General features: G+C 43.8%; 1 protein-coding gene across 1 annotated transcript; it reads left to right on the forward strand.

Annotated features, from left to right (window-relative positions):
* The first annotated feature begins 917 nt into the window (after positions 1-917).
* LOC145410771 (uncharacterized) lies at positions 918-6,548 on the forward strand. Its single transcript, XM_080280873.1, has 3 exons — positions 918-1,575; positions 2,665-2,935; positions 6,398-6,548. Exons 1-3 carry the CDS (start codon positions 918-920, stop codon positions 6,546-6,548), a joined length of 1,080 nt encoding a protein of 359 aa, XP_080136999.1.
* Positions 6,549-19,711: the final 13,163 nt, after the last annotated feature.

Consider the following 19,711-nt stretch of genomic DNA (forward strand, 5'->3'; position numbering starts at 1 on the left):
CAGACTGCCTAGGGAACAACTATTACTACTACTACTACTACTCCACTTCTTTAATCATTAACATAGCCAGACTTGCAGCATCCTGATTGTTCATCACTTTATTTTTCACACTCATGCCTGCATTAGTAACACTCAATAGAGAAAACGACCATTATTCGTCTTGCACTCACCTGGAAATACTTGCCCTTTTTTTTTTTTTTTTCTTGTGTGCACATGACTACTCATGTGATCGCCTTTTCGAATTTCATTGCACTTCTTATTGCTTCTCTGTTATTAATTGAATATATATATATATATATATATATATATATATATATATATATATATATATATGGGAGTGACTATTATCACCGCACAGTGATATTAAAGGTGACGTTATTATCACAGCGCGGTGATATTACAGGTGACGTTATTATCACAGCGCGGTGATATTGCTGGTAACGTTATTATCACGGTGTACGGACATTGGCTAAGTGTTCTGAGGGTAGTGAAGGGGGATTGGGAAGGAGGGATATCAGGAGCTTTGTTTATCACTGGTAGTAGTTAGAGGCCAGTGAAGGGGGAGTAGGGAGGGAGGTGGTGAGAGGGTAAGGAGGGGAAGTATTGAGGGAGGGATTTCAGAAGCTTTGTTTATCACTCAGACAAGTAGTTACAACATTAGGGTGGTGAAGGGGGATTAGGAAGGGAGGTGCGGGGACGTGTTTTGTAAACAGTCGCCTCCACTCCCGCCACCGCAGTATAGTCTGGCGTTCGACTCGATAGTATCAGTGACCTGCTGACCTCAGCCAAGGCAACATGGAGGAAGACAATTACGCAGAAGATCCAGATTATCCTTCTCCTACCAGGCAAGACAACATGGAGGAAGACACGCAGAAGTTCCAGATTATCCTTCTCCTACCAACCATGAGCCAAACGACATGGAGTTACACACGTCAGCAGAACCACAGGAATATCCAGCTAGTTCATCTGCTGACTACAGGCAAGACGACATACAGGCAGACACATGTACCGGTACAGACACAACATCTGTCTTCAGGGATATTTTCTCCACTGACACGTTTAACTCTTTTGTAGAATTTGAATACTTTTTCAAGAAATATCAGAATCACACAGGGTCCGTGTTTCGAGTGAAGTCTTCTAGCTCCGTTATCAGTGAAAATAAGCGTCGTCAGCAGCAAATCCCTGTCGAACTGAAGTACGGCTCTGTTTCATTCGTGTGTGTACACTACGGCAGTCCGAAACGGAAAGGACTGGGTATAAGACAAAAACAGCGATATCTTCCATGTGGCTGTAATGTGTTGGTGGCACTAACAGCAAGAAAAAACAAGCTGGTTATCACAAAGACGTATCTGCAGCATAATCATGAGGTCAGTGTAGCTTTACAGCCCTTCTATAGCCAGAAACGCAGACTGACAAGTTCGGAGATGGGAGACGCAGAGGATGTAGTGAAACTTAACCCAGACAACAAGCAATTAAAATCCTTCCTCCAGGGTAAATACCATAAAGCAGTAACCATGCAAGATGTACGAAATTTGAAGCGGAAAGTGCAAAGTGAGGATGGAATATCAGACATCGGTAAGTTGACAGAAATAGTGGATGAAATTGTGGATGCAGGAAAAGGAAAGGTAGATATATCAGTGGATGAAAGTAGGGCCATCCAAATGATTGCATTTGCTACTAATGAGATGATAAGCATGTACTGTAAATATCCAGAAATAATTTTCATGGATGGAACTTACAAAATTAACAGATATAATTATCGGCTCTACATGATTCTTGTCCAAGACAACCTAGGTCGTGGCAGGGCTGTCTTTTACGCATTTGTAAGGAGTGAAATAGCAGACATAATGCGGGAGGTAATGTCATCATTTTGTAGGATGATGGAGAATGTAAACCAGACCAAGACAGTTACGACTGACAAGGACCAGAACGAAATTCAAGCAGTCCGTGCCTTACTTCCGAAAGCAGACTTGTTACTTTGCAAATTTCATGTCCTGAAATATTTCAAGAAAAAGGTGTCTGAACTTGTGCTTCCTGTCACTAAAAAGAATGAAATTTTTGGTACTCTGAAACAACTTGTCTATGCCCATAATGAAAATTCCTTTCGGTCTACCTTGTCTGTGTTACAACAGCAAGATTCCAGTATGTTTCAATATATATGTACAAACTGGATAAACTGTAAAGATATGTGGGCCACATACCTACGGTCTGCTAAGTTAACATTTGGAAATGACACTAACAACCACATTGAAGCAGAAAACGGTAAACTAAAGCACTTCCTAACATCAACTACATCGATGTCTGAGTGCATACGTAAAATTATGCTTCATAATTCCATCTTAAATGATGAGCGAGCCTACAAGCAGTTTTTGCAGACATGTACATCCGTTGAATATGGAGTTCATGATGTTCTATTGAACAAATTATACAGTCAGTTCACGGAACATGCAGTTAAACTCATGATGAAACACCATAAGCTATCCAAGCCCTCAGATTCTTTATCGATCACATTAGATTCGCCTGGCCTCTTTGTTGTGAAAATAGGGTCTACTGACCAAAAAGTAATGAGAAAGGGTGAATCTGGTGCTGAACTCAGCTGCTCATGCACTTTTTATAGTCAACATTTCTTGCCATGTAATCACATTATTGCCGTTGTAAGACAAGAGAATATTGATGTTTCAACTATCAGCATGCAGTCCCGATGGCGGAAGGGGAATACACTGATTCCTGCAGTGGCTTTAGAACCCAAGACCTCCATCATGCACATTACACGACCCCAGTGTCCAATGACCCCTGCCCAAAAATTCCGAGAGAGTCAAGAGACAATGCAGCGCCTCACAGCAGTGCTAACTAATAGTGGAACTGAAGTGTACAAAGCACGACTTGATATGCTGAAACGTATTCTTACTTGCTGGGAACAGGGTAATGATTACCAGTATGCTGCTAGTCCACAGATGTCAAGCACATCAGCTTCACTGACGTTACACACATCAGCTTCACCGACGTTACACACATCAGCTTCACCGACGTCACACACACCAGCTTCATCGTTGTCACACACACCAGCTTCACTGACGTCACACACACCAGCTTCATCGACGTCACACACACCAGCTTCATCGTTGTCACACACACCAGCTTCACCGACGTCACACACACCAGCTTCACCGACGTCACACACACCAGCTTCATCGACGTCACACACACCAGCTTCATCATTGTCACACACACCAGCTTCACCGACATCACACACACCAGGTTCATCGACGTCACACACACCAGCTTCACCAATCACAATGACTACAGTTAATGAATGCTCATCTTCCTACGGTAAAAATGAGGGGTCATCCTAAAGTGTCAAAGGTATTAGGACGATTTAATCATTCTAAAGTTGCTAAAGCTGGAGTCAAACGGAAAACAAGTAAGCAGTCCACAAAAGGAAGCAAGAAAGCGATAATTAGTAGTGATTCAAATGATGCGTAATGTTCTGTATACCACTGCCACTAAGACTGTTTAAAACTAGTACTGTTTAAATCTTACTGTGGCCTAATATTCAGTATGGAATATGGAATGAATGTATTTTCATAAAATACTTTTTGATTTTAATATGTAATAAATGTATTTTTATTAAATACCTTTTGATTTTAATATGGAATAACTGTATTTTTATTAAATACCTTTTAACATCCTATGATGGCAATTGATAAGTAACCATAAATTATTTCAGATTCTCGGTTAAAATACCGAAAAACATATGATCACCGACCGGTGATAATAAAGCCATTGTTCTTTTCACTGTGCGGTGACTATAATGGGATCAGTAATATCACTGTACAGTGATAATACACACAGCCTATATATATATATATGGCTTAACCATAGGTTGGATAGCACCATCATGTGGCTTAACCACAGGCTGGATAGCACCATCATGTGGCTTAACCACAGGCTGGATAGCACCATCATGTGGCTTAACCACAGGCTGGATAGCACCATCATGTGGCTTAACCACAGGCTGGATAACACCATCATGTGGCTTAACCACGGGCTGGATAGCACCATCATGTGGCTCAACCCGCCCCATCCCGGCAAATTTTTCACCAGTGACTCCCCCCCAATCCCGGCATTTTATATAAAATTTTTTTTTTTTTTTTTTTTTTTTTGCTAAATCTTCGCTTTTTATGAGAAACATCAAAAATTCAGAGAGAAAGTGCTCAGTTGAGTTTAGAAATACCAAATACAGGTAACAGTACCCCCACCTTGGTACCGTGTTCTCTCATGCCAGGCTCCAGAGAAAAGGTCGTCTTGGGAGGGGTAACTATTTCAAAACACTCATTATATGTAAATATTTATTTGATATGAATTTATATGTAGTACAAGAATATATTGCTTTTCACACAATAATATAGGCGATATAAGCATTGTTCACTCACCAAAACATCAACATACGGCACCTTCCTTTACAATGTTACCGCCTCATCACTTTTGCTTGTTTCATCCTCTGGCTTCTTTTTTCCTTTGTCCTCCACCTCTGGAATCACTTTCGCCTTGAATTTCGTTATTGGAGAGACCATGGTGCAACATGTCTTTATTGTCCAGGTCACTGCTAACAGGTGAGTTGCCGAGAAAATGGCGTGCAGGGGGGAAGAGGGGTCATGTGGGGTCAGGCATTATCCCTGCCTGGCATTGGGTAGAGGAAGGTATCCCACACAGACCTACCAAAAATCACCTGTGAAACTTGAAAAATGTGCAAATGACGGACCTCACAATTGCAAAACGTATGGATACGTCATTGGGTGTCATCGTGACAAAATGTGGTGACGTATCCATACATCAACGGGACGCAGCGGGTTAACCACAGGGTGGATAGCACCATCATGTGGCTTAACCACAGGGTGTATAGCACCATCATGTGGCTTAACCACAGGCTGGATACCACCATCATGTGGCTTAACCACAGCATCACCATGGGGCATAACCATAGGGTGGATAGCACCATCATGTGGCATAACCATAGGGTGGATAGCACCATCATGTGGCATAACCATAGGGTGGATACCACCATCATGTGGCATAACCATAGGGTGGATACCACCATCATGTGGCATAACCACAGGCTGGATAGCACCATCATGTGGCTTAACCACAGGCTGGATAGCACCATCATGTGGCTTAACCACAGGCTGGATAGCACCATCATGTGGCTTAACCACAGGCTGGATAGCACCATCATGTGGCTTAACCACAGGCTGGATAGCACCATCATGTGGCTTAACCACAGGCTGGATAGCACCATCATGTGGCTTAACCACAGGCTGGATAGCACCATCATGTGGCTTAACCACAGTATGGATAGCACCATCATGTGGCTTAACCACAGGGTGGATAGCACCATCATGTGGCTTAACCACAGGCTGGATAGCACCATCATGTGGCTTAACCACAGCATCATCATGTGGCATAATCATAGGGTGGATAGGACCATCACATGGCTTAACCATAGGGTGGATAGCACCATCATGTGGCTTAGCCATAGGGTGGATAGCACCATCATGTGGCTTAACCACAGGCTGGATAGCACCAGGGGCGCACCTGGGGGGGGGCTACCGGGCCCAGGGCCCCCCCTTAGCTCTCTGGGTCCTTTAAAAATTTATACTGTATATATATATATATATATATATATATATATATAGGGCGTAACACGAGTTTCTGCAAATATTTGCAGAGGTGAAAGAATACATCATTCTGAGTAGAAAATCTTCTATACACATATGCTTTTTAAGAAATACTATAGGCGTGACGTGGATTTTACATTACGCAATGCAACTGTCACATGGAGATGAGTCGGTTAGGGGAGTGGCAGGGAGGAGGGGAGGGGAGGAGGGAGGCTATCTGGACGCACGATGCCAACTTGGTGAAATTATGATTTTTTATGCAAGTTATGGAACATAAGAATACCTTCAAATGGGAAATCATGCTATTAATAGGCATTATGTAATTCACTGATAAGGATTACATGAGGACAGTATGATTGTAATTAGCAAGAAAAATACTGTAAAATTAAGGTGACAACATTTATTTGCGATCAGCTGAAAGTCAGTACTCTCTCGCCAAGTCTACAGTCAGTCACTTCTCACCACTACAAACCTACAGAAGTACTGTGATGATCTCAAGTGTACGAAGCGGCCACCATTAGCTTCAATACACAGTCCCGCTCATTGCAACATGGAATGTGGACTTTTCCTCAAAATTTCTGGCTTGTTCTTGATGTGCTCCGAAACTTCCATTATTGTCTGCAGAAGTTCTTGTTTGTAGTTGATTTTCGTTTTGAATACCAGTGATTTCATGTGTCCCTAGAGATAAAAATCCAGTGATGTTAGGTCCGGTGATCTGGCAGGCCATTGGTGTGGTCCTTCTCGACCTATCCACTTTTCAGGAAATGTCAGGTCAAGGTGCTGCCTTACTTGGTTACTGAAGTGTGGTGGAGCCCTGTCATACTTAAAAACTATTCGGTGTCGTGTGGCCAGAGGAACATCTTCCAGGAGTAAGGGGAGGTAATCTATCAAAAATTTAGCATAAGCATCCCCATTAAGGCGATCTTCAAAGATATGTGGGCCAATCATTTGATCACCAATAATGCCACAACAGACATTAATGGAAAATCTGTATTGGAAATTACATTCTACCATTTTGTGTGGATTCTCCTTTGACCACCAATGTTCATTATGGTTATTGTGCAGTCCAGCATGGGTAAATGTGGCTTCATCTGTGAATAAAATGTATTTCCATAGCTGGGAATTATCTTGTAACCATTTACACAAATCTAGTTGCCTCACAGAATCTCCATCCTGAAGATGTTGAACCTTAGGCAGATGATATGAATGAAAACCTTCACTTCTCAACACCCTCCAGGCTTTCATGTGAGAAACTCCAAGTTGGAGAGAAATTCTCCTTGTGCTAATATGTCTGGGCTGCGTTGCACTGTATCAAAAATCTGCCATACCCTTCCACGTTCCTCTATTCATTCAGCTGTTGCACCTATTCTGGGGAAAGACCCTTTATTTTTTTTTATTTTTATTTTTTTTTAAATAACAACGGAGGAAGGAAAAACAAATGGAGAAAAAAAATAATCCATACACCAGATTACTGGTGTCCTCTGTTCATAAAATATCTGTAACAGTTAGACTTGAACAGTTGTAGGTTGAAATTTGGAGGAAAACAACTCTGGGGAAGCGAGTTCCAGAGAGATGCAGTTCGGGGAATGAAAGAATTCTGATAGGCAGAAGTTCTGCAATGTGGTTGAGTGACATTCCAGTCATGAGCGCTACCAGATGCCCGTGTAGCACGAGGGAAGGCATGGAGAGGTGGCACCATGGACGCAACTTCGTCAGAGCATTTGCCAAAAAAATATCTGTAAAATAATGCAAGGGAGGCAACATTCCTTCTTACTTGCAGGGGAGGTAGTTTATATGTAATGGCAGGGTTGTTAATGATTCTAACAGCTTTATTCTGAATTTTGTCTAGTTGTCTTAATGCAACCTCTCCACAACCATTCCACAAGGGTGAGCAATATTCAAGCTGAGAGCGCACATGACTCTTATAAATTATAGCTAACTGCTCATCGGCGAAGAAGTTACGGACTCTGTACAATAATCCAAGTTTCTTTGAGGCGGTTTTAGCAAGTGATCTGACATGAGAGGTCCAGCTGAGGGCACTGTTAAGTGAGACACCAAGAATTTCAACACTTCTGGAGATGGGAATATTAGTAGCACTGAAGGTAATGTACGAATCTGGCAATATCTGTCTATTAGTAAACTGTATATATTTAGTTTTACTAGCATTAAAAGAGACAAGGTTGTTTTGTCCCCATTCACGGATTGTAGATAGATCTTGATTTATGGAGATGGCTGTATTGAGTTGAGAGGTAGAGATATTAGACTTTGTAAATGGATGTCTGAGTGTGAATGAACTATGTAGTGTTGAGTCATCTGCATATGAGTGAATGGGATTGTGAGTGACAGATAAGAGATCATTAATATGAACCAGAAATAGGGTTGGCGCCAGAACTGATCCCTGTGGCACGCTGGCGTTAATTGAGTGGAAATTCGAATATACATCATCTACTTTTACTCTTATTTTCCTGTCACTAAGATAAGAAGAAATCAAAGGAACAAAAGACGTTAGTCCATAGCAAGGGAGTTTGGACAGCAGGGAACGGTGCCATACTCTGTCGAAAGCTTTAGAGATATCAAGAGCTACTGCATGAGTTTCTCCAAAAAGATCAATTGATTGATGGATGGTATGAGTTAAGAAATTGAGTATGTCAATGGTGGATCTTTCGTGGCGAAAACCGTATTGTCTATCATTAATTAAGTTGTTGGATTCAAGATGTTTAACAATATGCTTATTAATTAAAGTTTCAAATACCTTACCAAGAGAAGATGTGATAGCTATTGGTCTGTAATTGGAGGGGTCAGACGAACTTCCTTTCTTCGGAACTGGGCGGATATTGGCTTCCTTCCATGAATTTGGGAATAAAGAAGTACGTATGCATAGTCTGAATAATTTAGCTAGGACAGAGGCAAGTTCAGGGGAACACTTTTTCAAAACAATTGGCGGAATTCCATCTGGACCTGGAGCTTTGTTGGTAGGTAAATTGTCTAGGATGGATTTTACAAATCTTGTCTGTCACGAAGGTGTTGAAAAACTGTGTAGAATGTTCGAACATTGGGAGATTTTCTGTTTGGGTATCTTCTTCTGTATTCCTGTACAGCAGCACTTGCACTTCCATTGCAGAACCTGTAAATAAATATCATATCTGCATACTCCACATTACTGAAAGTGTAAGGCATTATCTGCAGTTTCTGGCTCTCAAATTGGTACAAAATAAATCAAGGGTTTGACTCGTAATCTGAGCACGCCTACTTATCTTGGCGGGAAAGTGTGTACTGACTGACAGTCAGCTGATCACTCCCCTCCTCCCTTCCTGCCACTCCCCCTAACCAACTCTGTGTGACGGTTGCGTTGTGTAATGTTAAAAATCCACGTCAAGCCTATAGTATTCCTTAAAAAACATATGTGTATAGAAGATTTTCTACTCAGAATGACGTATTCTTTCACCTCTACAAATATTTGCACAAACTCGTGTTGCACCCTGTATTTATTTCAATAACTGCAATACATGAAAAATTGGCAAGTTCAAAGAGTAACACATGAGCCAGCAGCTCCCTGACTCTATACCTGCATGTGACCTCCCTGTAATTATCAAATTACCTGACCTCACCTCACTACGGGCCCCCCACTTAGAAAATTTCTGGGTGCGCCCCTGGATAGCACCATCATGTGGCTTAACCACAGGCTGGATAGCACCATCATGTGGCTTAACCACAGGCTGGATAGCACCATCATGTGGCTTAACCACAGACTGGATAGCACCATCATGTGGCTTAACCCTTTCAGGCCGCAGATAGGTCCAGCCTGAGAAACTGCATTTTTTACCAAAAAATCAAGGTTTGTAAATTTAGAAAGATACATAATATTCATGCATAAGGAACTAATACTCATCTCTCTACAAAATATTAGGGTTCTACTTACCATACAAGGGCCGGAATAACGATGGGAAACTGCACAGCAAGTGGTGTGTGGTGTCTCTGTATAGATAATGACAGAGAAACACTCCTACTAACCCAAAATCATAAGTCTGTGTTTATTTCTTCACAATTGGATTGTGTAATACCCAGGAAATGAAAAAATATTGAGAGAACTACTGATAACATTCACCAGCTACAGTTTTGAGTTGCAGGCAAATAGGCAAGCCACAATTGTGCCCATGAGACCCATACTGATACAGCCACGATCGTGGCCATGAGACCCATACTGATACAGCCACAATCTTGGGCATGAGACCCATACTGATACAGCCACGATCGTGGCCATGAGACCCATACTGATACAGCCACAATCTTGGCCATGAGACCCATACTGATACAGCCACAATCGTGGCCATGAGACCCATACTGATACAGCCACGATCGTGGCCATGAGACCCATACTGATACAGCCACGATCGTGGCCATGGGACCCATACTGATACAGCCACAATCTTGGCCAGGAGACCCATACTGATACAGCCACAATTGTGCCCATGAGACCCATACTGATACAGCCACGATCATGGCCATGAGACCCATACTGATACAGCCACGATCGTGGCCATGAGACCCATACTGATACAGCCACGATCGTGGCCATGAGACCCATACTGATACAGCCACAATCTTGGCCAGGAGACCCATACTGATACAGCCACAATTGTGCCCATGAGACCCATACTGATACAGCCACGATCATGGCCATGAGACCCATACTGATACAGCCACGATCGTGGCCATGAGACCCATACTGATACAACCACAATCGTGGCCATGAGACCCGTACTGATACAGCCACAATCGTGGCCATGAGACCCATACTGATACAGCCACAATCGTGGCCATGAGACCCATACTGATACAGCCACAATCGTGGCCATGAGACCCGTACTGATACAGCCACAATCGTGGCCATGAGACCCATACTGATACAGCCATGATCGTGGCCAGGAGACCCATACTGATACAGCCATGATTGTGGCCATGAGACCCGTACTGATACAGCCATGATTGTGGCCAGGAGACCCGTACTGATACAGCCATGATTGTGGCCAGGAGACCTGAATGGTTTAAACATGGGGTGGATAACATTGTCTCGTGGCTTAACCACACGATAGATACTATGGTCTCATTTTTGCCATGCTTGGCCACTGCTACCCTGAGATGGTTTTCTAAACTTCCCTCTATCTCCTCGCCTGTGAACACCTCAGGGGTGTCCTTAGGTAGATATGAATGCAGGAACATTGTTTCTGCCCTGTGATGGACTAACAGCTTTTGGCATTCCTCCCAGATCTTTACAGCAGTGACCGTTACCATCTTTGTTGGGTCGGCCCTAACCTTGGGTCACCATTTCCAGTCTTCAGATTAGTGGCCCATCCTTTTACCAGGATTTCTTTTACCTTGTTGCTATCCCAGGACACTGATGGTCGACCCATCCCACCCCATCCTGGGGTGGAATGGGTCGATCCTGTCCTAAGGACTAACATCCTCTCCTTGGATAAGGCCCAAGTAATCAGGGCCAATTAACTTTCTGGGGGCTGTAGCGAGACCACCAGTTGTAGGCTACACTAAATATTGAGGATCCTACCCAGGGAAGCAGCCCCCATCATGAGGTCTTGTGTGATGCCAGTCACTGTAATGTTATCATTTATCAATTTATTTGAATTTTTATTTTATTTTTTTTGTTTTCAATGGTGGGGGCCTTGGCTGTGAGGTAATCAGCCTAGAGGCTTTTTATTTTATGAAGGCAGTTTGGGTGGGGCTGTCTAGGACCTCACACCGCTAGCTGTGTTGCCACATCGCCGCCATACACGTGCTTCTCTCCCCCCCCCCGTCTCTCTCTCTCTCTCTCTCTCTCATATGTATATTAATATTAACTACTTATAATTTTACTTTCTTAATTGTTTTTCTCGTTTTGAATTTTGATAGGCAAGCTTCCACGGCGGGAGACTGACCGAGTATGAGCCGCACACACAAGGGTATCTCTCGTATCACTCCACTTGACAACGTCCAAAAGCAACGCTGACAAGTCTTATGGGATTTATACTATACTGTGGGTTTTTTTTTAAATTATATCTATACAGAGTATTTAAAATTCATTTATAAGTAGTTACTAACTTAAAATAGAAGAGAGAGGGGATAGAGAGGTGAGCAGGCGTAATTACACGTGTGTGGCGGCGGTGATGTGGGAACAGAGCTAGTGGTGCAAGGTCTTAGGTGGCCCCACCCAAACTTGCCTTCATAAAATAGAACGCCTATAGTGAATAATCTACCCCTACAAGTAACCTCTTCACTGGGCATAATTGCTTAACACCAAGCCATTGTGAATGACTGTCCTGTCTTAACATGGGCACTGTCTTTTAAATCACAATCTGAATCCATGTTTGTGATGCCATCCCAGTGTGAATGACTGTCCCATCATAATATGGGCACAGCACATCTTGTGTCATAGTAGATCACACTCTGAAAACCTATTGGTGGTATCAGCCATCCTCTGCTAAGCTGACTCCGTTCCTTCTTTACCCCTGCACAGTTGTTGACTTTATACACGAGATTTTTTTGCCTGTGTAGAGTACGACTGTCATGTGTGGGGATGCTCCCCACATACAGCTCTTCTTAATAGGGTGGAATCAAAGGATTTTCGTCTCATTAATTCTCCCCCCCTCTTACTGGCTCCCTTCAACCCCTGTCTCTTTGCTGCACTGTTGCATCTTTATCTCCTTTCTATTGCTACTTCAGTAGTCACTGCTCCTCTGAACTGTCTGCATTCCTCCACCTCTATGATGGGCGCGTAGCACCCATCTAGCAACAAACTCTCATCTCTTTTCTGTCCAACTCTCTAATGCAAGAGTTAACCGATACTCCCAGTCTTACATTTATGCAACAGGTCAACTCTGGAACTATCTCCCTCTGTCTGTATTTCCTGCTAGCTATGATCTCCAGTCTTTCAAATGCAGTGTGTCAGGCATCTCAAAATAACTGAATCTTGAATTTGGCTCTCTCTTGTATTTTGTGTTTTTCTTGGATGGAACAATTTGTGGGCTCCTGGCCTTTGGTTCCTTCTTCATAGAATAAAAAAAAATTCATCCATCCATCCACCACCCAATCCTATGTTGCCCCATGAGGAGCATAGGAGCCCGGGGCTAGGCAAGTTGGTTCTGACGTTTAAGATAAGAGTGACCAGCCTCATTCATCCCTGAGTGGCATTACATGACCTATAAACCCCAACCACCCATTGGATATAAACCTACACAGGCTCAATCCAACTGGAATGCCTTAATTACCCACTAAACCACCAGGCACCATAATTTAGTTATATGGTTATAACCCAGCATAGTAAATGGTTTCCTGGTGTAAAGGAAACTATTTGGCTTGTCACTCAGTGTAGAGTCACCCATAGGCAGAAGGAAGAGGAAATAATGGAGGAGAGACAGAAGAGGAAGGAAGGAAGAAAGGAAAGGGCAGACATCCAAACCAGCACTACATCGAGTGAGTGGAAGGTGAGTGTCCCATTTCCCACCAATTGGTGTCATCCAGCCATCATAAATGATCATCACATCCTACCTCAAAAACAACATACAGTGGTTTCTCGAATTTCGATGGGCATGGGTACCTAAAAATCACTGCAAAATTCAAACCATTGAAATTTAAACTGAACTTCTTATGGGAAAAATTAGTTTGGGTCCGGGGCCTCCGAACCTAACTACGTAAAAGCATGATTTTTTTGCCCACACCCTCTGTAAATTTTATGAACTATTATGGTTAAGTAACTGTAGTTCTGCATTGTATTGGCATACTGTCAGCAAGTGTATACTTGGTGTATTTCTGCCCTTTCCTGTATTGCCATTTCTCCTTTGGCTGCGAAGATTTAGAGATGCCAGGCTGCTCTTGTCCATTACCACTGCTACCTGAAGAACCACTCTTGCTTGCCATCTTGAAATAGGTAAGTTGCGATGAAAATACAAAGAAAATACATACAACTAAACTGCAGTGAAATGCATGCCCACACGTGGAAGGTACAGTCTAAAAGTGCGGCACTTGGCTGTAGAGGGCTGGCTGCTAGCAGGACAGTTGCAAGATGGCCGCCGACAACATAACATCACCTTGCACATGGCTTGTTGTTGTTGGTGCCTGCTCCCATCTGGAAGCTCTTGTCCTTAAACAACATGACTTTTTTTTTTTTCTCAGTCTCTATTGTTCATTTCTATGTTGCTCCTTATATTCATAATTACTGTACTTCTCTTCATTTCAGAATTCTGCCTACTGTATTTGCTACCACCCGTAATTCATTTTGTTTTAGTATTTCTATTATTGATTCTTTTCCTTTAATTTCTCGTTATTATCTTCGAGTTATTAAAAGTAATCCCTCTAATATCCGGATGCCCACTATCCGGACATCCCCACTAACTGGACATAATCGTCCAGGGATCCAATATTCCCAAAATGGTTCGAAACCCCCCCCCCCCCAAAAAAAAAAAAAAAAAAAAAAAGATTTTTCTCCCGCCCGTAATTTGAACTTGGCGCACGGGGCGCAGGACAGCTATGTTGTGGCACGTCATTCCTCCGACGTCCGCTAGAGCACCCCTGCATGCTTCCCACTTTCCGCCTGTCTCTCGTCGCGAGTGAACGCTCGTTGTCATGGTTGCCCACGTGCTCGCTTTTGTGGTGTGCCTTACCTGCTGCAGGCACTCCTGCTGCTCTCATGCCTTTCCTTCGTGTGTGTGATGATGGCCCCGCCGCCTGAGAAGAGGAAGAGAGTGGTACTGACTCTGGAGAAGAAGCGGGAGATATTGGAGAAAGTAGATGCGGGATGGTCTTCTTCACGCATCCTCCGCGAGTTTAACCTGGCCTGATCTACTTCGTTTGATATTAAGAGATCCTGAGACAAACTCATGCAGTACACGGCTGACTTCTCATCGAGAAGCAAACGCAATGTGGAGAGGAAGGTGATGTTTACTCCCAAGTTTGCTGAAGTCGACCGCTCCACGTTGATTTGGTATCGATACCAACGTGCTGCTGGTGTGATGGTACGTGGTACGGAGCTGAAGGCTGCTGCTGAGAAGTTCGCCAAGCTTCACGACGCCCTAGACTTCAAGGCATCCGAGGGTTGTCTCTTCGCGTTTAAGTTACGGCATGGCTTTACCAACCGTAAGTCTCACGGCAAAGCTTTGGACGCTAACGAGGATGGAGTTGACGAGTTTCGGCACAAGGTGAAGGGCATGATCGACAGGGAGGGGCTCACTCTCGGTCAAGTCTACAACGCTGATGAAACTGGATTATTCTATCGTTCTTTGCCAACGAACACTCTAGCCGAGGAGACGGAGAAGCGTGTACCTGGCCGCAAGCTCTCCAAACAATGGACATCTGCTTTGTGTTGTGTCAATGCTAACGGCATGCACTGGCTTAAGCCCGTTATTGTTGGCCGTGCAAAGCAGCCTCGGTGTCTTCGTGGGGTGATGGATGTCTTTCCTGTCGTCTGGTACCATTCTTTGAAGGCATGGTTCACAGTCCAGATCTTCAAAGACTGGTTTCACCGCCATTTCATCAAGGAGGTCATACATTACCAGACAGAGAAACTAGGAATTCCACGCGAACTGGTAAAAGCCCTCCTCCTCGACAATGCACCTGCCCACCCGTGCGACAAGGACTTGGTGGCTGAGAATGGCCGCATTAGGTGCATGTTTCTGCCACCTAATACTACTGCTCTCATCCAACCAATGGACCAAGGAGTGATCGTGGCAATGAAGCGCCTATACCGCCGGAAGGTCCTGGATGAGGTGATGGTTGTTCTTGAGGACGAGGACGAGCGCAGGGAGGGACGAGACACGTGAAGCCAGAGGACTTTGGAAAACTTTCGCCGCTACAACATCAAGTCTGCAATCTACAACTGGGCCAGTGCATGGAAGGAAATCCCTGTCAAGACTCTAGAAAATGATTGGTCTCGTCTGCTTCTCGGAACGGATGCGGAGTACGATTTTCTAGGTTTCGACGTGGATGACTTCCATGCACGTCTACGTGCGCACGGTGACGATGTTGATGTGGACGAAGTGCGTGAGTGGTTGGATGACGACGAGGGCGATCCTGGGTATCAGACCCTGTCTGATATCAAGATCACATCTTCAGTTGCAGGTGTCAGTACCCAGCTTGAAGATTCCGACGAGGACGGCGACGATGATGCGGACTCCTCTCAGCATGACACAATTCCAGCCATCCCCAAGCTGAGTGCACTCCGGGAACACCTAGAGTTTGTTCTGGACTACCTGGATTACCTGGACTGCGACAGGGAGATGGGGCCCCTGGGACTTGTGGAGGAAGTGCGTGCTTTCAGGCAGCGCATCATAAATCGTCAGAATCGTCGTTCCTTGCATCAATCAATGATTGACAGCTTTTTCAGGCCCGTGACCCCCGCTGTGCCCAGCCCTGGCTCCACTCTGTTGCCTCCCCAAGACAGGCCCTCATGCTCTGAGCCACAGTCCAGCACATCAGCCATGGTGGAGTCACCACTCGACGTGAGTTTGCGTCTGTCTTCAGAGTCGTCTGCAGTGGGTACGCCATCACCACGACCCAGTAACGCACCCCTAGGTCACCTCCCTGTGCTACTCTCAGACTCTGACAGTGATTAGACGCCAAGAACTTCTCCACTAGACCACACGGGAATTTACAGCGTTGTGCAGTGAAAAAAACGGTGCATTGTGTTAGGATTTAGAGTTGTGAGTGAAAAGACAAAAATTTAATGGACTGTAACTGTAACATAAATTAACTTGAGTGTTTTTGGTTTAGAAAATGGTTATAAGAGTGGAAAGACTTAAAGTGCAGAGTGCAACACTTATTTCATTAAGGTACAATGGAACGCAAGACAAGAGTGCGCACTGTGAAGAGAATGAACTTCTGAGTGCGAATGACTAAGTTCAGGGCAAGACTTCATGAACAGTGTACTGCAAGTGCTTCAGGAAATCCTTCTTACTGTCAGGGTCTGAGAGGAGGCGGTTATTCATCGAGATGGCCATGGACTTGCTGTAAGTAGGCAGAATGTTTCATACTGTATTCTGCTGTATTTTCCATACTATACTTACCTCAAACACCTCATTTCACTCTTTTATGTCCCTTATTGGTGTGAATATGCTGTGTCTTAGGTGCTATGCATGTGCAGTAGGGAGGTGTTTTTCTGAGTTAGGCTAGGTTAGGGTCCATAACTACCAGTCCAGGAGCCAGGGACTTGTAAGTACCCAGAATGTTGAATATTGTATGAACCTACCTCAAAAACCTTATTTTATGCTTCTTTTGCATTTATTTCAGCCTTTTATGTCCCTCATTGGTGTGATTTGGGTCTTAAATAGGTGCTATGCATGTCCAGAGGGAGTTGTATAGGTGTTTTTCTGAATTAGGGTCCATAAGTACAAGTCCAGAAGGCTGGGGCCCAATATCCGGACAGGACCACTATCCGGACATGCCTGTGGCTCTATTACGCTGGATACTGGAGGGATTACTGTATTGATTAGTTAATAATACTGTAAGTATATTTACAGAATGACAGGGAATAGTCCAGGGTGCGAACTGTCCTGACGGGAAATCGTCCATGTTTTGACGAGGAATTATATGATGGCGAATTGACTTGATGATGAATTGTCTCGGAACCTTATCATCGCGTGCTCCACATATGAATAAATGATGTTGATTTTCATTCTCTTCTTGACACATGTCACATACGATATTAGGTTAGGGTCATACTTTTTCTTATACTTTTCCTTCACTTCTAGCATTTTGGTTTGCATCAAAAATATTATCTTTGCTTGATTTGGTTGAAGTCTGGCCCTGAGAGCACATTACATACGATATTAGGTTATGCTCATACTTTTTCTTATAATTTTCCTTCACTTCTAGCATTTTGGTTTGCATCAAAAATATTATCTTTGCTGGTTTTGGTTGGAGTCTGGCCCTGAGAGCATCGAAATGCGCGACTTTGCATCGAAACGTGAGGTAGGCAGACCACTTCAAAATGCATCGAAATTTGATTCATCGAATTTTAAACTGTTGAAATTCGAGAAACCACTGTAGTTTTACTTTCCATTCCTCTTCCTTCTGTCCACGGGTGACCCTACACTGAGTGACAAGCCAAAGGGTTTCCTGTACACCAGGAAACCATTTACTATACTGGGTGGTAATCTTCTAACCAAATTATGACACCTGGTGGTTTAGTGGGTAATTAAGGTGCTCCAATTGGACTAAGCCAGTGCAGGTTTATATCCAGAGGATGGCTGGAGTTTATTGAACAAAATTACACACAGAGATGAAAGAGGCTGGTCACTCAAATCTTATATGTCAGGACCAACTTGCCCAGCCCAGCGTGCCTATGCCTCTCATAGGGCAACACTGGACTGTATGATGAATGAATGAATTAATATACTTTCAACACATTGGTGGTGGGATGAGGGTGAAGAAGCTGCAGTTAAGGAGAAAAGAAGGCTTTTCCGGGAATGGAAGAAGGGTGGTAACAAGAAGAAATACTTGGCTGCCAAGCGTAGGGTTAAAAGAGAGGTATACAGGGTGAAGTCTGAGTCACAGAGACTTTTACTTGATGACCTAAATCATGGGGAAAGGAAAAATATGATATTTAAGGTGGCAAATCAGATGAAGAGCGATAATCGGAATATTATAGGTGAGCAGTGTGTGAAGAATGATGAAGGAAGGAAAGTGGTGAACAGTGAGGATATTAAAGATGCATGGAGTGAGTATTATAGCCGGTTGTTGAATGAGGAGTTTGACTGGGACAGAGAAGGTTTGGAGCCAGCAGATCCAGTGTTTGGCCCTTGGCCTTTGATTGATGCTGCTACTGTGAGTGAGGCATTAGGCAGGATGAAGGTGGGGAAGGCAGCAGGTGTGTCTGAGTTGACTGCCGAAATGTTGAAGGCCTCAGGAGATATAGGGGTGATGTTAGTCACTGACCTGATAAATATGATTATTTATGAGTGTGTTGTCCCAGATGATTGGCTGAAGAGTGTAACTGTAAATGTGTATAAAGGGAAGGGTGATGCCCTAGAAAGAGGAAATTATAGAGGTATAAAGCTTTTAGATCAGATAATGAAGGTAATGGAGAGAGTTTTAGAAGGTATGATTTGAGAAAGAGTGAATATTGATGAGATACAGTTTGGGTTTATGCCAGGTAGGGGGACCACTGATGCCATATTCATTGTTCGACAGATTCAGGAAAAATACATTGGTAGGAGAAGGGATCTGTATTTTGTTTTGGTTGATTTGGAAAAGGCCTTTGATAGAGTCCCTAGAGAGGAGGTGAAGTGGGCAATGAGAAAGCTTGGCTTGGAGAAGTGGCTGGTTAGGGTGGTTATGGTTATGTATGTGAGTGCTCTCACCCAGGTAAGAGTGAATGGAGATTTGAGTGATGAGTTTTCCATGAATGTTGGTGTGCATCAGGGGTCAGTTTTGAGTCCCATGTTGTTTATCATGGTACTTGAACCCCTCTTACGTGACTTTAGAAAAGGACTCCCGTGGGAGATGTTGTATGCTGATGATTTGGTGTTGATTGCAGAGAACGAAAGGGAGGCGGAGGAAAGGTTTAGGAAGTGGAGAGATGGTATGGGGCACAAGGGCTTAAGGGTAAATGCAGATAAAACAAAAGTGATAATATCCAGGGTTGGTGGCGGTACTGTCAGACACGAGGGAGAGTGGCCATGTGCAGTTTGTCACAAAGGCTTGGGAAGTCATTCTATCTTGTGCAGTGTTTGTGATAAATGGGTGCACAAGAGAGGTAGTGGTTTCAGAGGTAGACTGCAAGATAATGCTGATTTTAAGTGTACGGCGTCTAGGGGAGAGCAGGTGGAGACTGTCAAGCATGAAAGGATTGAACTTGCTGGTGAATCTCTTGAGTGTGTGGAAGAGTTTTGTTATTTGGGAGACATGTTGTGTGCTGGAGGTGGGGCTGGAGCTAGCTCTGTGGCTAGGGTGAGAAGTGGTTGGAAGAAGTTCAGGGAGATGTTGCCTCTTCTGACATTGAGGGGGCTCTCCCTATGTGCTAAGGGGTCTTTGTATGCAGCATGTGTTAGGAG

The sequence above is a fragment of the Coenobita brevimanus genome, chromosome 86 (genome assembly GCF_032717465.1).
Source record: "Coenobita brevimanus isolate Jiangsu-jjx chromosome 86, ASM3271746v2, whole genome shotgun sequence".
Classification (NCBI taxonomy): Eukaryota; Metazoa; Arthropoda; class Malacostraca; order Decapoda; family Coenobitidae; genus Coenobita; species Coenobita brevimanus.

Coding starts and splice junctions, on each gene's coding strand:
- LOC145410771 (XM_080280873.1), top strand. CDS start 918: ATGGAGTTACACACGTCAGCAGAACCACAGGAATATCCAGCTAGTTCA. Junction 1,576..2,664: donor GGATGGAATATCAGACATCG/GTAAGTTGACAG, acceptor TTGTAAGACAAG/AGAATATTGATGTTTCAACT. Junction 2,936..6,397: donor GAACAGGGTAATGATTACCA/GTATGCTGCTAG, acceptor GTGATCTGGCAG/GCCATTGGTGTGGTCCTTCT.